At 42.0% G+C, this 20,472-nt stretch overlaps 2 protein-coding genes and 1 long non-coding RNA gene across 5 annotated transcripts in view; 2 read left to right on the forward strand and 1 right to left on the reverse strand.

Moving 5' to 3' along the window:
• The window catches only part of GABPA (GA binding protein transcription factor subunit alpha), a 40,323-nt gene extending 31,069 nt beyond the window's left edge, over positions 1-9,254 (reverse strand). Inside the window, exons 1-2 of one of the 2 annotated variants that reach the window (XM_053903174.1) lie at positions 9,143-9,254; positions 1,790-1,892 (exon numbers count right to left, since the gene is read on the reverse strand). In XM_053903174.1, coding sequence (XP_053759149.1) covers positions 1,790-1,866 — 77 coding nt within the window. In that variant the 5' untranslated portion in view covers positions 1,867-1,892; positions 9,143-9,254. Of the gene's footprint in view, positions 1-1,789; positions 1,893-8,632; positions 8,800-9,142 lie in introns of those variants that run through there. The other variant, XM_053903173.1, reaches the window with a different exon arrangement.
• LOC128777238 (uncharacterized) overlaps positions 1-20,472 on the forward strand; it is a 157,053-nt gene that overhangs the window by 57,570 nt on the left and 79,011 nt on the right. The gene's annotated exons all lie outside the window — the stretch shown is intronic.
• ATP5PF (ATP synthase peripheral stalk subunit F6) lies at positions 9,206-19,053 on the forward strand. 2 transcript variants are annotated; one of them, XM_019467785.2, is made up of 4 exons: positions 9,206-9,224; positions 13,439-13,615; positions 18,193-18,317; positions 18,869-19,053. In XM_019467785.2, the coding sequence occupies exons 2-4, from the start codon at positions 13,452-13,454 to the stop codon at positions 18,904-18,906; spliced, it is 327 nt and encodes a 108-aa protein (XP_019323330.1). In that variant the 5' UTR covers positions 9,206-9,224; positions 13,439-13,451; the 3' UTR covers positions 18,907-19,053. The 2 variants fall into 2 exon arrangements, with proteins under 2 accessions (XP_019323330.1, XP_019323329.1); XM_019467784.2 differs by lacking the exon at positions 9,206-9,224 and adding an exon at positions 9,246-9,357.

Raw genomic sequence — 20,472 nt, forward strand, 5'->3', positions numbered from 1 at the left:
CATTTTCACATAAATTCCAAGTATAATGTGATATATGCACGATATTCCTAAATATCACTTACTAGTGTACATAACCCGAATTTCTTCTAAAACTTTAACAAAAGTTCATAGTAGAACACTCATGATTAAAAACAAAGATTATTTTTAAATACTAGTAAACTATTACTATTATTTTTATTAAGGTAAAACAATTGGGTCTTTTGGCCAAGTATTTCTAACAAATTCCTTAGCTATAGCACAATAGGCTATCTTTTCCTTTTTCTGTAACAATCATTCTTTAAAAGAAATGTCACTTTAAGACAGATTTTAAAGACCCACTTTATGTGAGCTCAACATTTAAAAAAATTTTAAATATTTTGTTGATACTACTTAAACTTTGGAAAGTTTCATGCAAAACTGAGTTTCTCTTGAAAAACTGAGAATGTTCTCATATCCCTGGACCTAAATTCCTGCACAACAACAATGTACAGACGACAGCTTCATAGCAATAACTGCTCCTTTACAGCTACTCCCCTGGTCAATGTAGTAGCTATCAATTTCTTACAAGAGACATCTGCAGAGATTTTCTATAAAGGGCCAAACAGTAAACACTTTAGGTTATGTGGGCCATTTGTGTGTGTTACATAAACATAAATATACGCAAGTCAGGCTCCAAGAGCCCAAATGATCCTCACTCACCTCCTAATAATCTACCTTTTAGTAGTTACCTTCCACACTGTTTGGAGGTTGGACTGTGTGACCAAAAGACTAAGACAGAAGTGATATATCACCTCTAAGGTAATTTAGAAAGAGACTACAATGTCTATCTTGGAAAGCACTATGTCAGACCATTTGTGGTTTTTTTAATTTACATCCAAGTAGTTAGCATATAGTGCAACAATGATTTCAGGAGTAGATTCCTTAATGCCCCTTACTCATTTAGCCCATCCCCCCTCCCACAACCCTCCAGTAACCCTCTGTTTGCTCTCTGTATTTAAGAGTCTCTTATGGTTTTGGCAGACCATTTATTTTAGGGGGAGCCAGCTTCCACGTCATGAGTAGCCACAGAGAAAGCCCACGTGGGTCAGGAAGTGAGTGGTCCTGCCACATGCCACATGAGTGATCTTGGAAGCAAATATGCTCGCCCCAGTCAACTTTTCAGATGACAGTGGCCCAGAGTGACAGACAGCTTAACTATAAGGTCATGAAATACCCTGAGCCAGAACCATCCAGCTAAATTGCTTCCAGGTTCTTGACTCTGAGAACCTGCAATAATAAATGCTGCACGTTTCAAGTAGCTAAGTCTTGGGGTAATTTGTGACATAAACAAATGTACATATACACACACACGTATCTGATAATTAAAGGAAGAGAAAATAGCATAATCAAACATGCTGGAAAGCTCTATTAAAAATTTAAGTTTTAAATTTCAGCTCTACTCTCAATGCTCAGCATCCTTGTCAACCTTAGTAATTCTGTCCATTCAATACAGAATTGTTCTAAACCTTTTTATTCCACAGAAGTCCTCTACTCTTCAATTCCTTTTACTTTCAATGTATTATGTCATCTGATTTACAGAGAAAAGTAGGGACCCATTATCAGCTATATTTATTACTAACTTTAGTTTAAAACTGTCTCTCCCTCCCAGCTACAAAGCCATTAAGTCAAAGGTAAAAAAGCAATACATTATCTCCCCAAAATGCTAAGGTCATTTGGAAAAAAAAAGCCTCTCCCCACCAAAAACTATGGCTTGATTTTTAAGTAGGTATGCTGAGAATTATAAAAAGTAGTAAATTCAGAAAATACCAACCTTTCTTCTGTGCACTCTGGTTTCTCTGTCCCATCAATCTCAATTTCTATCAGCTCCTCTGCTTCTCTTTTAGTCATGGTTAGAGTATTTCAATAGGTCAGTCCTGCAAGAGTTAAGGCAGAAATGCTACACAAAAAGCAGAAATCCAATTTAAATAAAAGCAGAGGGTAAGCAGAAGAGGAGGAAGTAATCTTCGCACATAAAAGAAAATCCACAACGATTATTTATATTAACCTGACATGACTTCATCATTCCACTGTATTTATTGGGATGTTTTCTGGCCCAAACTCTTGGTCAATAAACTCATCCAAGTTACTTCAATATCAAGTGAAAGGTTTGTCAATTCTATTATAGCAACTCAGTCTTAATAACAGATTCAAACCTGTACCCTAAAAATTAACATGGAGATGAACCATAGTTGTTCAGCTAAAAGCTATACATTAGTAGCAGAACTTACAGCAAAGCATTATAATGACAGAGTGTAGATTAAAGTTCATTACAGCTAGCATTTGTGTTACAAATTACAGGTCTTATAAAGGTCAGTACAGCATTCTAAAATAGCAAAATAAAATAGCAAATCATTATAGATAGGCACATTATTGTCCTGATTATATGTTATAATCTTGAGATTTTTTTAGATGTGCTTTTATGTATTTTAAACAAAGCACTAATTTCAATTTTTATTTCTCTCATGTAAAATTATTACCTGCTGCTTTAAACTATCATTGATACAAAACCATTATAATTTTAAAAATGCTAAGTAATGCATAAGAGAGCTATATATATTGATACTTCTTTGTGGCCATTTCTGAGGTATTAATGCTGTTAAGTTCCAGGTTCTGTTACTATCTCACCGGAGATCAATGAATTTGTCTTTGGACTCCATATACAGTCCAGAGCAGTTTTCTAAGTTTACTATCATATCTAAAAGGCACTTCTAAGTGTCTTTGACTTACAAGGAAATGGTCCATTAAATTTGGTATTCTAATATCTGCAAGAGTCTCCCACTTAGAAGACTTGACAAAATGAAGAATTTAAATATTCATTCCAAATAATAACCACAATTTATGGAGTGCAGGGCACAAGCATTCAAATGCTTTAGAATCTTCACAACAGGACAATGTTATTTTGAGTATATGAGTACACACACACACACACACACACGCGCGCGCACGTCCTCACATGACAACTATTCAGAGGTCAGTGATGCTTAGCTGCTTGTGGCTCCACGAGACACTTTAGGTGTAACAACCTAAGTCCATATTCTTCCAGGTGGGACTGAACCGTGGTTTGTTCAAAGACAGGCTCTATATCGTAAATGCACACGAGTACGAGAACCACCACCATCTCTAAGCTGGAATACTGCCACAACCCCTGCTAACACGTTTCCCCCTTCCTGTGCCCTTGCTCTCACTACCGTCCGTTCTCAGTCAGTACAACAGCCAGCGTGATCGTCTTTAAACTGTACACTCCTGGGGCGCCTGGGTGGCTCAGTCGGTTGAGCGTCCGACTTCGGCTCAGGTCATGAGCTCGTGTTTCAGGAGCTCGAGCCCCACATCAGGCTCTGTGCTGACAGCTCAGAGCCTGGAGCCTGCTTTGGATTCTGTGTCTCCCTCTCTCTGGTCACGCTCTATCTCTCTCTCAAAAATAAATAAACATTAAAAAAAAATTTTTTTTTTAAACTGTAGCACTCCTTTGATCAATACCAGTCACAGTAGAACCTAAACACTTCACAGTGGCCAGCAAGGCCCTACCAGATCTACCCCCAGCCCCACCCCATTACTGCTCCAATCTTGCTGCTACAGCCTTTGCTCCTGCTATTCTGTCTGGCTGGCACCTATTTCCCCCACATGTCCTCCGGGCTAAATCCCTCACCTCTTTGATGTCTCTGCTCAAATCTCCTTTTCCCAATGAGGTATACCCTGACTACCCCCATTTAATTCTGTAATCGGCCTTCTCCATACCCCTTTCTTCTGTCTTGTTGTCTGCAGCACCTAACATACTTTATTATGAATTTATGTATTCACTGTCTTTCTTCCTCCATTCTATTATCATCAAAGCACAAAGACCATATTGTCCAAGTGACTCCAGGAACGTAAATTGGTTTGTCTAGACCAGGGACTTTGTCTAGCTTCTTGAGGTGGAAAGAGTTTTGCCAGGTTTCAACTTCTCAAGGGACCAAAGTCTCTGTGAGAGACACAATAACCCCAAACCTGTGACTATATGAAGTTACATGGCAAAGGGGAATTAGGGTTACTAATCAGCTGATCTTAAAATAGAGATTATCCTGGCTTATCTAGTTGGGCCCAACAAAATCTCAAGAGTCCTTAAAAATGGAAGAGGGAATCTGAAGAGATCCAGAATGATTCAAAGGGAGAAAGACTCAGGGGTCAGTTATGACTGACTGGCTTTGATGATGGAGGCAAGGCGCCACAAGCCAAGAACACAGGCAGCCTCTAGAAGATGAAAAAAGAAACACATTGTCTCCTGAAATCTCTAGAAGAAACACAGTTCTGCCCACATCTGATTTTAGGCCAGAAAGACCCATTTCAGACTTGATTTCCAGAACAGCATATAAGTAATTGATGGTATATTTAAGCCACTACCTGTGTAGTAATTTGTCACACAGTAGAAGAAAACGGTCTTTTTTCCCACTTTAGAAGGAGTATAACTCTCCTTCAGGCCCACCATCTCTAACAGCTGGGGCTGGTTTTCTGACAAGTTAGTCTCTAGCTAGTACCTAAATCTAGACTGACTGGTGTAAGATAATCTGATTTTCCCCACATTATCAAGGTTGCTCTCACATCTGCCCTATAAGGAAGAATAAGGGGATGAGTTCTCCACTTGAATAGGTACACAACATGTACACCCAGCAGACTGACTTGGCCCCAGGTGACTTTTGTTTGGGATGGTTTAAAGATTAAGGCCTTTTCTTGTTGACTTCGGACTAATTAAGTTTTCCGTTCTCCCCACAAAGCCTGCCCCGTAACTGATGCTATGTATAAAATTGTGGAATTCAAACTGAGCACTATAGCAAAATAGGTGATGAGCCAGTAGGCACCTACCTGATAGGATAACTGAAGCTCCCAGGGCAAGAGTATTTGTTTACACACGTATACAAAGTACAGTACTGGGACCGGTGCCTCACCCTTAGCAGGCATTCCATTAGTATGTGTTGAAAAAGCAAATGCTATAAGGACTATTACACATCATATAAAATTGACTCCAGATTCTAAAAGGCTTAAACACGAAAGGTAAAAGTATAAAGCTAATAGAAGAAAATGGTGGGGAATGTTTTGCAGTCTAAGGATAGAAAGGATTTCTTAAATAAAATCCCAAACACATTAACCATAAGGTGAAAAACTGATGGATTTGATTGCATAAAAATTAAGATTTATGTTCAACAGTCAGGCTACAGAGTAGGAAAATATACTTCCAGTGTTCAAAAGTGGCAAGGGACTGGGGCGCCTGGGTGGCTCCGTCGGTTGGGCGTCCAACTTCGGCTCAGGCATGATCTCAGTTTGTGAGTTCGAGCCCCGCATTGGGCTCTGTGCTGACAGCTTGGAGCCTGGAGCCTGCTGTGGATTCTGTGATTCCCTCTCTCTCTGCCCCTCCCCCACTCGCACTCTGTCTCTCTCAAAAATAAATAAAAACGTTAAAAAAAAATTTTTTTTTAAAGTGACAAGGGACTAATAATTGGAATATTAGAAAATGAATTCCTTGAATTGATACAAAAAAATCAGGAAAAATCAGAAGACCAAAGCATGTTAAGAAAAGGAAATTCACATGAAAAGAAAACAAACTGGTGAAGGATATGAAGAAATGCTCAAATTCAAATCATCCAAAATGCAATTTAAAATAAAGAATTATCACTTTATACCATGTGCTGGTGTATGTATGGCAAAACTTAGAATGTTGACTACAGAAAATAGTAGGGACATGAGGACACGAAAATCCTCTACCTCTGTATGGACAGGTGTAGCGTTCTGGAGAAAAATCTAGCAGCACTTGCTCAACTGAAGTATGCTTATATTTACAACCCAGTAATACTGCCCTTAGATAAGCACTACAGATATTCTCACACGGATTGATAATAGGATGTCCAGGGCAGCTTTGTTGCTGATAGCCAGAAGCTGAAGCCAATAGGAGTATTCATTGTAAAAAAGCAGCACATGCTAGGAAACTTTATTAGCACAGAGAAACAACAAAATAATGTTTACACACACAATCACAAAGCTGTTCCATATAGGAAAAAGCAAGAATAAGGTTTATAGCAGAACGACACTTAAAAAGATCACTTACGTTTTGTTTTCAGGGCTTACATTTATTGCTCACTTTCACCTCCATTACTTACTTACTTATTTATTATTAGTTTTTTAATCAGGAGGCTCCACACCTAACGTGGGGGTTAAACTCAGGACCTAGAGATCAAGAGTCGCATGCTCTACCAACTGAGCCAGCCATGAGCCTCTCCATTAGCCAACTTGGCAAAAGAATTAGAAAACAAGTGAAATTTCTGGGAACTATGGAAAAATAGAAATGAAGAAGTAACCAGAGGCTGAGAAATGGCCCTACAGGCTTCACAGCAGGGATACCTGTGGTTGGACTTAAAACAAGCACTAAAACAGGGAGGTGTTTAAAAGTCATTTATCCTGTGAGCTTCCAAAAAAGTTATAGATCAGTGCCCACAAGGTGCCAAATAAAGCAAAAAATGAGCACACTTTATGTGCTTTCGGAAAAAATCACATTACTCATGAATTGATCTCAGAATTGATCTCTTTCTCTCTCACTCCAGGCTAGAGAAACAGTGGCGAGGTTTGGGAAATGATCCAAATCTTTGATATCACTGCTTGAGCTTACCTCTTTTTCTGGAACCAATTCTCCACAATTTTATGTCAATACTTAAGAAAATGAGGAAGAGAGCATTACTTGGTGCCTCTCCCCATGAGGGCTTCCCCCCAAAACCCTGTTTCTCCTAGATTAAATCTAACCTGGAGTTCAGAACACTTCACAAAATGGATACAAACTAACTTCAAAAATTCCTAGAAAGGCTAGTTTTCTTTAAAATACAGTTACGAATGGGACACCTAGGTGGCTCAATCGGTTAAGGGTCCGACTTCAGCTAGGGTCACGGTCTCTCAGTTTGTGGGTTCCGGCCATTCGTTGGGCTCTGTGCTGACAGCTCGGACCCTGGAGCCTGCTTCAGATTCTGTGTCTTCCTCTCTCTGCCCCTGCCCTGCTCGTGCTCAGTATCTCTCTCTCTCAAAAATAAACATTAAAAAAAAATTTTTTTTTTAAATACAGTTATGTTTAATATTCTCTTTTGGGGTCACAGATAAATTTGAGGATTGTATTTCTTCATTGGAATGCATTGCTGCTTTACAGAATTTAAGAAAATTTTGCCCAATAAAGGAAAATAAATAAAGGATAAAATAAATAGAAGTATGGTGTGGCAGGACCTGCAAGGATGACAGCACATTTCCCCAAGCTAACAAACACTTTTAAGTATCAGAGGAAATTAAAAGACATTTTGAAAAATAAAGTCAACGGTTAAGAAAAAACAAAACACATGCATCTGTGTGTGTAGAGAGTAAGAAAGCAAGTATGGAGAAAGGCTAACACTTGGTGACCACCCACCCCCACCCCCGCCTGGGGAGGTTTTCACTGCATAATTTCCAGGAATGCAGATTTGAAGTTTTACAAACAGAAGTTGGAGAGGGAGTAAACTCAACAGTTTTAATTTAGTAGTCAGCCTCCCCATAACTCAGCTCTCATAACTCATCTCAATTTAACATCTAGCTCCTTGTTACTTCGAGACTATGTATCTCTCATGACATGCATACAATTTCAGGTAAAATTGCCTTAAGTCCACCTAGTGCCAGACTATGTCTAAAAAAACAAACAAAAACAAAAAAAACTTCGAAAGCCTGGGTCAAATCCTGATACACACAAGTTGTTCCCCTAAAGTTGCTGTTTACGAGTTGATCAGTTTCTCCTTAAGCTTAAAATCACACAGGACCTAGGAATGTTATCACTGCTCAGCTCTTTGCTCCCGGGAACGTTTCTAAATCTCCTCCCACGAGTCAGACCTAGAATTCCTGCTAGTGAAACTCACTAGTGGAAACTATGAAGTGGGCAATATTTCTAAATCACTACTCATCATCTTGCAAGGCAGTATCAGGCACTGTTTGGCTGTTAACCAAAGCAAGTCAGGATTCCCTAATACACTGCAAACACGTACGGCTTATCTTCTAGCACACGAAATACTAAAAATGTTGGCAAACTACATTAACCCATTGTTTCCCCCTTTTCTCACTTCCCCATTTCTAAAATAGATCCCTACGGACATCATATACAGTAATAAACGGCTTTGAGGCTATTGTAGGGCAGTTCTAGAAAGATAACTGGAGTTGAAGTGTTGGCGCAACGCTGGGTCGGCGAGGAGACTGGTTGAGAACATTCCTCTGAAATCCCGGGGGCGTCAGGGTCTCGTCCCGACCTCGGCGACTGCGGACCGCCACGGACGGCGGACTGGCGAGGACGGGACAGCAGGGGAAGAGAGCAGCGAAAGGTGACACGGGTAGCCCGGGGCCCGGGGGCGCGCGGCTTCCCTGGGCCCCGCGCCGCGCGCCCCTCCCCTCCGCTCCCCGCACTGCCTCACCCGCCCCTCCCCACCCGGCTCCCTCAAGTCTCCACGAACGGAAATGGGAGTCACAGCGCCGGGGACCAGCGGAAACAAAACACAGAGGCGGCCGCGGGGGGGCCGCTGTGGGTGAGAAGGCCCCGGAACGAGGCCGGCCCGCGCGGGCCCGCGCTCCCTTCCTCCCCCGCGGCCGCACTCACCCGCTCCGGAATCGGCCCCGTCGCCCCCACCCGCGCTCCAGAGCCGGCTGAGAACAGCAGGGGCGCGGGCTCCACGTGCAGCGCTTCTCCCAGTAAGACCCGCCGCTCCTGCGACTCGAAGTGTAAGGCCCCTGGGCCTTTCCCGCGGAATCGGCGCTGAGAAACTCCAACCCCCCTCCCGCCTCCCAGGCACCCCCGGGTCCAGGACTACAACTCCCAGCAGGTTGCGCGAAACGAACGCCCGAGGCAACGGATGCTCACGAGGCACAAGAATGCCCAACGCCCCAATCCGCTTTGTTTTACATTCTCACTTTCCGGGCAAAACCATACACCTCAACAACCACAAAGAACAGGATGCTGACTTGGGTCCGGGAGGACTGAACTAGGGGACAGGCCAACCAAAGTGCGCATGCGTACACTACAAGGATTCCAGGAGGGAAAAAGACAGCAGGTCAAGTTAGGCGAAGGAAAGATGGCGGAGGCTTCGCCAAGGGACCCGGAAGCACTTACCCTCCACTTCCTCCTCCTGTTTGGCTTCTGTCTCACCTAGAGCTGTCCGGTCGCAGACCGCCTCCGAGACGTTTCCTGTCCGGTGAGTGTCGACCGACTGAAACGGCGGCCCATAATGCATTGCGATGGCGGGTAGGCGGGTGGGGGTGGAGCCAGTGCCGGAAGTAGAACGGTGGCGGCAGCGGAGGCCCCGGCAGCTCGGGACTGAGTGCAAGGTGACTGGGAGGGTTGCTAGACTAGCTTGGCCTCTTGGGACTCAGATTCTGGGTTTCTTCTTGGGGCCTGGGCCGCCTATTACCTCTGTCCTTCAGGAGTATAGAGCAGCCTGCTGTCACAGGCACCTTTACCGTCTGGCCCAGGGTCACTGTTGACCTCGGCGCCCTTCGGTTTTGAAGTTTGCGGTAGATTCCGGCGTGGTCATCCCTGCTCTGAGGGTAAACCGGGGTAGTACGCGAGGCAAGGAGGCCAGGGGTTCCCGGACCCGCGGCTCAGCTGGGGCAGCTCAAGGTCATTCCCACGGGACAGGTCTGCGGCCAGGCCTGCCCTACCGGGGCGCGCAGGAGGTCGTGCCCAACTATTGAAAGCAGAATGCGCACCATAGGAGGGAAAGGGGTGACGGTAATCTTAAAAGTTTGCATCCCACCTGAAAATATTGATAGTGCTGAAACGTGGCTAGGCAGCTTTGTTTTACACTCTCATTTTCCTGCACAATCCTACACCCCACCCCCAAGAAACAATACGCTGACTGGGGTAGAAGGGGGTTCTTGAGTTAGGGGTGAGGCCAAAGTTCGCAGGCGAACAAAACAAGGTTTCCAGGAGGGCGAAAGAGAACGGGTCAGGTTAGGCGGGTTGTGGATTGACTTCAGGAATATGCACGGAATGGGCCGCGAAAGTACTAACCTAGGCTGGTCAGTCATCGCTGTAAACTGGAGAACCCTGCACCGTCTCACCACAAGGCCTCTTCTCATGTGTACCTTTTCTTGCTGTTGCCTTCCCCAGTCTTTCTATGTCAAATCCCAGTCACAGGTTCGGGGGGGGGGGGGGGGGGGGAGGGGGCGATCGTACTTGAATAGAGAACTTACCACACTTGGTATTTTACACCTATTTGTGTAATAACATGTGTCTTCTGCGTGACGGTGGACTGACAGTGGACACTCATATATTACTCAGTGAAAAAATAAAAGGGAGTAAAAGAGAAAGAACAAGTTTTGATAGTGAGATTATGTGTTCAGTTTTTAGACAGGTTGAATTTGATGGTCCCGTAGGACTTAGGAAAGGAAAAGACCTGTTGAATGGGTAGGTTTAGGGTTCAGAAAAAACGACTAAAATTAGAGGTGTGATTTGGGAGTCGTTAATACTTAGATGATAGAGGGGTCCCTGGCTGGCTCAGTTGGTGCAGCGTGCAACTCTTCATCTCCAGGTCTGAGTTCAAGCCCCACATTGGGCGTAGAGCTTACTTAAATAAAATACTTAGATGATAGAAATTGAAAAAATGAAAACAGACTTTACCTAATAGGAATAACACGATTTTTGCCATCGGAGTTAGAGCAAATTGACTGTGGAGATATGGGCAGTGTAATAACTTTTCTTTGACGTAGTTTTATTTTCTGTAAAGGAGGGATAAGGACACTTTCCCCTAATTGTTAATAGTGTTTTCCTAAGGGTTGAAGAGGAGAATATATATGGAAATACTTTGCAAAGTATTTTGGGATGAACCAATGTTAGGTGACCTTATTGCTGAATATTAAGCATGTCCTTAAATTGCTATAAGGGAAAATAGCACCTTGAATTGCATGATTTTCTAAAAAAAAAAAAAAAAAAAAAAAAAAATGTTTATTTTTTGAGAGAACACAGGCTCCTTGAACCGGGGAGGGGCAGGGAGAGGCAGAGAGAGAAAGAGAGAGTGAGAGAGAGAGGGAGAGAGAATGAATCCCAAGTAGGCTCAGTGCTGATACTACGAACTGGGAGATCATGACCTGAGCTGAAGTCAAGAGTCAGACGTTCAACCGACTGAGCCACCCAGGCACCCTGAGTTGCACAATTTTTAAAATAGATCTGTGTCCACTTAGATTCTACCGTGTAACCTTGGGCCAGATACTTAATCTCTAAGCCTCAGTTTATGTGTATGTAAAATGGGAATGGTAATATGTAGCACTTTGAGGTTATGTGTTGTTTGCTTTGAGTCTTCTTAAGTATTTTTCTCTGATGGGGTATAAGGGGTGATGGATGGTGAATTTCTCCAAATAGTTTGCTTTCGGGGCAGGTGAAGGATATTTTGTTGATTATGGGAGTTCTTTTGGTAGTTTTTATGTGCGATTCCAGGGCTTCTCAGCCTTTGCATTATTGACATTTTGGACCAGATAATTCTTTGTTGTGGGATGGCTGTTATTTTGTTTTGGTTTTTATAGGATGTTTAGCAACATCCCTGGCCTTTACCCACCGGAGGCCAGTAATACCCCGGTCGGGACAACCAAAAATGTCTTCAGACGTTGCCAGTAATCCCTTGAGGTATACTGCTGTCCCTACTCAAGAACTACTGTGTTACTCTACGGTCTTCTAGCTGAGTGCTTCTCAAACTGTCAGTAGTAGAGGACCATTTTGCCCCTAACCCTCTGGCTACCTTTGAAAACTACAGTAAAAGTTACTGTAAAAGTTAGATGAAAGAATATACAGTGAAGACACCCAAAATACAAACTGATTTTTTATTATTCAACAGATATATGTGACTCTGTCAAATTGTTATAAAAGTTTCTAAATCGTTATTAACGATTTTTGTTACGATAGACCAGTAACACAATTTGTATACTATTGCTGGCCCACAGACCACACTTTGAGCACTTTAATAGAAGTTCATCATCAAGATGACAGTGATCATGGTTATTAATAGGTAATTTTGGAGGCTCATGGGACTCAGGTTAGCATGGCAGGTTTCATTTTATCTGTAAGATTCAGAAATTTTAACCAGGCTGTATTGAGGTGTGAATCTTGGATCCCCATTCCAACGTAGGGTTTAGTAAACTCTGTTTAATAGACATCTTCTTTCTCAATCTGAGGGAAATTTCTTCTAATTATTTGTGGCTTTCTTATCTATTTCTTTTGGAATTCTTGTTTGCATTTATTTCTTGTAATTTGGAATTTTTTTTGGCATTTGATCTTTCAAGGTACTAAATTAGGTCTCAACTGAAATCATCTTCTGTTTTACCTGCTGAAATGCTTAAAAAAATTTTTTTAATGTTTACTTTTGAGAGAGAGAGAGAGTTGAGTTGAGCGGGGGAGGGGCAGAGAGACAGAGACACAGAATCTGAAGCAGGCTCCAGGCTCTGAGCTGTCAACACAGCACGATGCGGGGCTCAAACCCACGAACCCGCAAGATCATGACCTGAGGCGAAGTCAGACACAACCGACAGAGCCACCCAGATGCCCTTATTTGTTGAAATGTTTTAGTTAGAAAATCATATATTTTAGTTTTAGGAGCTCTAAAGACTTGGAAATCTTTAAGTCCTTATTTTTCTTTCTTTTTATTTTTTAAAAAATGCTTATTTATTTTTGAGAGCCTGATGTGGGGCTCAAACCCACGAACTGTGAGATCATGACCTGAGCCAAAATCAAGAGCCAGACTCTCAAACGACTGAGCCACCCAGGCACCCCTTTCATTCTATTTTATTGATTAGGTTGTACTGTTTGATTTTCTCTCTCTTACTGGTGGGCTCCCTTGGGATGGTTCTTTTAAACTTAGATTTGGCTGTTACAGTATTCTTGAATGCCTGGAATCCTACAGTTGGAATAGGCAGAACACTTTCCCCTGCTATGGGGCCCGTGTCTCCGTGCTCAGCTCCCTTTTGGTCTTCTGAGGGGGCTCGGGGTAACCTGGCACATTAATCTGGAGGCCAGTGTTCTTTTCTGCCTGAGATGGGCAGTTATCTAACATGCTACCTTGACTATGCTTATTCTTGACCTGTGGTCCAAGACCAAGTTTATGGAGAAGAAATACCTCATCCTAGATTTTGTGCTTTCTTTCTGCATCTAACCCAGCACACAGGCCTGAGTTGTTTCTAACTGCCCCTAGGTCCCGGGGCCTTTTGGTTAAGAAGCAGAAAAACTTGCGGTGGGGAGTGGAGAGGGGGAAGGGAGCTCTGGTCAGGTGACTGTTCTTAGCATTCAGCAAGTTCTGGTGTGATTTATGATTGACTTCTGTAACAATTAGTAGAATTAGATTCCCACTATATAATATACTTAGACGTGTTTTACAATTATGTACATTTTAAAGTATGTTAATACTCTCATGCTTGTTTTCAGTAATAGAATCACCATGATTCTCCAGAGGCTCTTCAGGTTCTCCTCTCTCATGCGGTCCATGGTCTCAGTGCATCTGAGGAGGAACATCGGTGTTACAGCAGTGGCATTTAATAAAGAACTTGATCCTGTACAGAAACTCTTCGTGGATAAGATTAGAGAATACAAAACTAAGCGACAGTAAGTGGGTAGATAACCACCTGTGGTGTAAATATAAATATTCAAGATATATGTAAGTTGTGAGATGGGGAAAAGAAATTACTAGGTGTTTGAAAATGTTGAGACCTTCACTGAGCTGATTGCTGACATAGAGGTTCATTAGGTGCTCCAAAAGAAGATAAAGATCTTGATTCTTTTTTTTAAAGTCACAAATTTTATCTTATATGAGTTCCAAGGGAGAATTCCATTATATCTATTGTCATTTTAATGTTTATTTTTGAGAGAGAGAGAGAGAGACAGAGCATGAGTGGTAGAGGGGCAGAGAGAGAGAGAGAGAGAGAGGGAGGGAGGGAGGGAGGGAGGGAGGGAGACATAGAATTAGAAGCTGGCTCCAGGCTCCGAGCTGTCAGCACAGAGCCCGACGCGGGGCCCAAACTCACAAACTGCAAGATCATGACCTGAGCTGAAGTCAGACACCCAACCGACTGAGCCACCCAGGCACCCCTCTATTGTCATTTTAGATGTATTGTCATTATAATGTCATTTATTATAAACTAGAGCCAATTCTTAGAAGTCTATAGGATCTTGGAAATCATTTAGGAACTATATTTGAAAAAATTGAGTCCCTTAGACATTAATTAGCCTAAGGTCATAAAACTAATTGTAGGAAAAACATTATCAGAATATTCTAACTATCAATTTAGTGCCCTTTCTTTGACATCATGATTTGGGGGGGAAATGTATGAACACAGCATTTTTTTCTTTAATGCTATTTCCATAGTTCTGTATTTCTGGGAATGTCAAAGGTCAAGAGGGAAGTGGCATAAAGCAAAGTCCAGGATAAACACAGTTACGGAACCACACAGCTTTGGAGGTGAATGATGACGTTAGCCATCATCAGATTCAACCCCCGATCTTATGAAAAGCAATACAGAGCAGTTTGGTGTTCATTTTATTTAGTTGTCTACCATGTGCAAAGCACTGGGCTATTAACTGTGGTAGGCCGCAGAAGGAAGCCATACTGCATTTCCATAATATTCTTGAAATCTGATGGGGTGGAAAGCTTGTAGGAATGTACAAGGTAATCTATGAGGAAAAATGGGTTAGATACTAACATAGTGACACATTCAGTGTTTGGGGACTTCATAGAAAGGAATGTTCCTTTCTTGCTGGAGGCAGTATTTGAGATCCTTAAAAAAAAGTGTTTTTTTTTTTAACATTGTTCATTTTTTGAGAGACAGAGACAGTACAAGTGGGGGAAGGACAGAGAGAGAGGGAGACACAGAATCGGAAGCAGGGTTCAGGCTCTGAGCTGTCAGCACAGAGCCCGACGCGGGGCTCGAACCCACATACCGTGAGATCATGACCTGAGCCGAACAACCGACTGAACCGCCCAGGTGCCCCTGAGATCTTTTATCCCTTTTAAGAATGTGGACAGCTATGGATCAGCCCTTCAGTTTAAAACTGTGAAGAACTTACTCACATGATTTTGTTTATAGCTTCAAAGGGTTCTCAAAACCAAGAAAGGCTATCAGTACATATCTCTACCTCTGGTTGTGAACAATTGGTGTGAAGGTTGCACAGATAAATGGGAGGGGGAGAAGGATATATTTTAGGAAGAAAGAGTGGTGTGAGCTAAAGCATGAAAACTGAAACGACCAGGTCGGTTTGAGAAATTGTGTAATGCTGCTCCCCAGGGCCGTAGAGTGTATGAGGAGAGTGGGGAGCAGTAAGGATGCGAATGGGGTCGGAATGAGGGGATTATGAGAGGCCTCGATTATAGATGGGCAGGTAAAGTATTAGATGATAGGCATTTATGAGGAGTTTAAGGTTTTTGAACAGGATGGTGGGATGAAACAAGGTTACTCTGTATTAGGAAGATAATTTTAATCAGAGTATTAGGAAGGTTGGAATGAGTAGAGAAGACGGACAGACATGGTAGGAAACTTGTAACAGTCCAAGCATTGGATTGACAAGGTTGATGAGAACCTTGTCTTTACAGCAGTGGGAACATAAAAGTGACAGTCGAGACACTGAGGGACTGAGAACTGGGTCTTGGTTATCTGGTGGAGAGAGAGAGGAGAAGGAACAGTTAAAGAGCCCTGAGACTTTGAGACTGGGCAACTAACAAAAAAGGTTTTGTTCTTACCACAGCTAAGGATGGAGAGAGCTAAAGGATTAAAATGAAGACATTGTTAAGAAATTCTCACAACAGTCTTACAGATCTTATCCCCTTATTACATGTTAGAAAAGCAAGGCTAAAAGAGAAGAATTTGTCTAAAATCACACTATTCAGTAAGCAGGTGTGCAGGATCCGTTGACACTCATTTGAGTGTCTTCTGTCCAGAGGTAGTGTGACATCTTACTCTTGATGCTGTTTGCACTCCAATTGTCCTTAAAAAGCCTGTGCAATAAGAAGTCAATCCTGAGGCGTACTCTTTTTTTTTAAGTAAGCTCTGCGCCCAAAGGAGGCTTGAATTCAGGACCCTCAAGAGTTACATGCTCTACCCTCTGAGCCAGCTAGGTGCCCCTGGGATGTACTCTGAATCTAAGGGGACTCTAGTTCATTCATTTGTGCAAATTGTGTGGGAAAATGTTCTGCACACGGACTCTGACCTGGAATGCAGCTCTGAAACTTATTAGCACTTGGGCCTTGGGCAGGTTATTCAAATGCTATACCTTATTTGTACGTAACATGGGGGTGATAATAACAGCACGTATTTCAGAGGATGTTATAAAAATGAAGTGATTCGGTAAGTTAGCATGCCTAGTATTTTTTACATGAAATAAACAAGTATCCTTTGAGTGTCTGCTTTGTCCGGGTCGCCATGCTAGATCCTGGGGATATAATAATAAGATGGGCTGGGAGACATACTCAGTTGAGGAGGTAGATGAGATCTGGCCTCTTTCTATCATAGGAATCCACATGAAAGTTCTCTAGCAGCCATCATCTGTCAGTAACCAGAATATTGGTGAGACTGGCTGGATGTACTCAAAGCACTGTCTGAAACTTGTAGCTCCCAGAGTTAGAAGACAGTCATTAAAGTGTCGGGTTGAAGACTCCACTGTCTATTTCATTAGCCATTGTCCACATGTGCCTATTGAAATCTAATTAATTGCAGTTAAGTATAAATACAAATTCAGGTCCTTAGTTACATTTCTAGTGCTCACTAGCCACATATGGCTAGTGGCCACCTTAATTAGCGCAGATACAATTCATTACGGAAGGTTCTTTTGCATGTGCTGATGTAGAAGAAAACTGGGTCCATGAGAACAAGCATCATTAACAAGTTCTTAAATTAGAGCTGTCTCTGGAAAAACACAAAACAAAAAAACCAGAGTTGTCTGTGTATTTTTTGTGGGAATTCTGTAACATAAGGCCCTCTACTTTGATCATAGGCATATGTAAAAATGTTATTACCCTTAATGGAGTTCTCACTTACGAAGTTTTTGTTTATTATGTTGTTCATGATAGGCGGGCAGTAACATGACAAACACAGAATTTCTGCAAAGAATTAATTACATCTAATTGGCCCCACTGCTGGTCTTGATGCTATATTTATCTTCCCAAAGCACAACTGTAATTTTGTCATTTTATTGCTTAACACATAAAATACACACCCCCCCCGCCTTAACATTCCAGGCCTCCCATGACCTGAGTCCTGCTGGCTTTTCCATCTAGATGGCTGATTCTCCCCATACAGCCAGTTTTTTATTACCTCCACTCTTTGCTTTTTCAGTCTTAGAATGTCTGAAATTAAAATCTGACCCAAACGCATCATTTGTCACAAATGCCACCTTTGTAAAATGAAACTTTTTTCCAATTCGCTCCGCAAAAATGCTCTCTCCTCAACTTGAGTAGCTGTTTGATAAGCCATGTCTTTGAAGCTTATCAATAACTCTCTTATAGCACGGATGTTTCTAAACATTTTTTTTCCCCTAAATGGCAAAATCTCTGAGGGTAAGAAATATTTGCAGCTTTGTTAGGCCCATATTATAGAGACTTAAAGTTACTAAGACCTTTTAAAAGACGTTTAGTGGTGGCTGAATTAAATTGGATAATAATAATAATAGCACTTACTGGCCGCTATGTCACCTCACTGTGGGCCAGGCGCTGTTAAGTGGTACATGTACGTTATCTCTGTAATTCTCATCACACCATCCTTAGGTAGGGCCCTCAGTTTTAGATGCGGAAACTAAAGTTTAGAGTGTTTCATGCCTTGCTTCAGTTTATGTAGTTTCAATAAACTGTAGAGCTGACATTGAAACCGAAGTAGTCATTGACTCAGGGAACCCATGGACTTGGCCATTATATCTTATCACGACTTAGACCTCAAGAGATTATGGCTTGATAAACATCCTTGATACTCAAACCTTGAATGTTAGAAGTTTGTTTGAAGTTGCCTCATTTATGTGATGCCTCATCGTTATAGAAGTTTGAATTGAAATTCAAGCGGAAATGCTTTGTTTCAGAAGCTACGTTTTTCCCTATATGATGACTTTTAAAAGGTCTATTGAAACTTGATGGTAAAAAGTAATTTTGGTTTTGTAAACTAGTGCATAAGAAGAGTTTTTACTTGTTCATTTGCCCACAACAGGGCATCCGGAGGACCTGTTGATACTGGCCCAGAGTATCAGCAAGAGCTGGAGAGAGAGCTTTTTAAGCTTAAGCAGATGTATGGTAAAGCAGACATGAATACTTTCCCTAACTTCAATTTTGAAGGTAAGTGTCTTCAATCATGGATTCATTCTTGGGGGAGATTTGTTTTAAGTCGAGACTATTTATGCCTTATACTTGGGTTGTTTAGAGGATTAAATGACGATCACATGTAAATTTATTAGGACAGTGACATTTGCATGAGAAGCTCTCGCACAAATGCTTGCCATCGGTCTAGGAGATTATGTAACAGGTCAAATGGTGGGGATTTGAAATCAAACTCCCTAATCTTGAATCGTGACACTATCACCTATGAAGTGTGTGATCTTGGATAGTTAACTGGTGACTGTTTCCCATCTGACATTCAGGGAGAATTCTAATACCTCTCTCGTGGTTGTTGTAATTAAATGACATAAAATATGTGAAGTCAGTTAATAGCCTGGTTTATAGTAAGTGCTTAATAAATCATTATCAATTGTAATAGTTCTATGTAGGTGTTAAAAAACCATAGAGACTAAAAAAAATCAAAAAATTGATCAGTTAAATATTGAAGCCTTCTAGATAATGCATTTTATTGCAATATAGCTAAGCGTGGACCTTTTTGTTCCTTTTCTTAGATCCCAAATTTGAAGTCATCGACAAACCCCAGTCCTGAAGAAATAGTGTAAAATGTATTTGGTAATTTGTCCTAGATTAGTTGTACAACTGGTCGGAAGTATCGGGACAAACGTACGTTTCTCAACTGTCAAATGTGTTCTTTTAATTCTGATTCCAAATAAATTATTTGGTGATGTTGAGTGTACATTTGAGTGTATTGAATTCTGTGTTTCAGCATTGTTTTTAAATCTGCCCAGTTGGCTCTAATGAAACAGGTGGAGATCTTGGGTCAGTTGGCCACAACTTGCCCACAACCTGCCAGACTCCTCTCGGTGTGCAGGGCTCGCCTTTTTTTTTTTTTTTTTTTTTAACGTTTATTTATTTTTGAGACAGAGAGAGACAGAGCATGAACGGGGGAGGGTCACAGAGAGAGGGAGACACAGAATCTGAAACAGGCTCCAGGCTCTGAGCTGTCAGCACAGAGCCCGACGCGGGGCCCGAACCCACCGACCGTGAGATCGTGACCTGAGCCGAAGTCGGACGCTTAACCGACCAAGCCACCCAGGTGCCCCGCAGGGCTCGCCTTTTACTAGTGGAGACTTCCCGCCTCAGGGGGCCGCCCTGACCTAAGAAATGTTTGCCACAGAAGGATGTTACATCCGTTCCCAGAATATAAAGGCTTGTAAACCTTTTATCATAACTTTTCCAGGAAATTCAAGTTAAGCTTGAATACGCACGGGAACATTCATTGTGTTTTAACTACCATCTCCTCAAACGTTAAATGCTTTTATCCCAACAGCCAGGTCCCTCCTCTTCCCTTGCAGTTTATGATCGTAGATCTATTACTGTGCTACACAGATGGAGGAAGGAAAGCTGGGAGCAGGCGGGGGATCTACAAAGGAACCTCCTTGGAAAGAGTAAGCTGTATGGTGTTGTTTTGCCCAAGCGATGGGAGACCCAGCAAGTAGGCGGCATAACAGGCACATCAAGATTTCAGTTAGCGTAGCTGGCTCTTGAGGAAATGATTTTTTTTTTTCAAAAGGAAATCAGCTGTGCCTTTTTATATCTGACAATCTGACTTGTGTCAGTAACTACGGATCTTAATAAACCTTTAAAGGCTTTTTTTGTTTGTTTTTTGGTACCGATTTTAAATATAATTTTATTTAAGACATTGTATTTTCCACTTAAAAAATACAGTGCTTACAAAGTGCAATGTTTATTTCCTTTCCCTGGGCACATAGTCCATATTCAAGTATCAAGAATGACCGGTTTATTTACTATGGCAACTCGACTTTGTAATAGCCATGGAATTTGCTACAAATTTGGGTCCTTCAAATGTTGTGTGTGGAACATGCCTTGTCTGGGCCCAGAGGAGGCAGCACCAGATGGGGGAGCTGCACCACCAGGGAAGCCTCCAGGCATTCCTCCCACGTGCCCCTTGCGCTTTGGTACAGCTTCGTAACCATGGGGTTGCAGACTTTCTCCAGGTCTTTCTGCTGATAAAGGTTTTTGTTTTTGTTTTTTAAATATGAAGTCAAAAGTCAGCCTTCCTTATGAGGTTAGCTCACTCAAAAAGAGGAATAGATTTTTACTGTGGGTGCCATTCTAGCTGGAGTCAAACCTG

This window comes from Panthera pardus, unplaced genomic scaffold, assembly GCF_024362965.1.
Source record: "Panthera pardus isolate Hobbes unplaced genomic scaffold, ASM2436296v1 HiC_scaffold_16, whole genome shotgun sequence".
In the NCBI taxonomy this organism is placed as follows: Eukaryota; Metazoa; Chordata; class Mammalia; order Carnivora; family Felidae; genus Panthera; species Panthera pardus.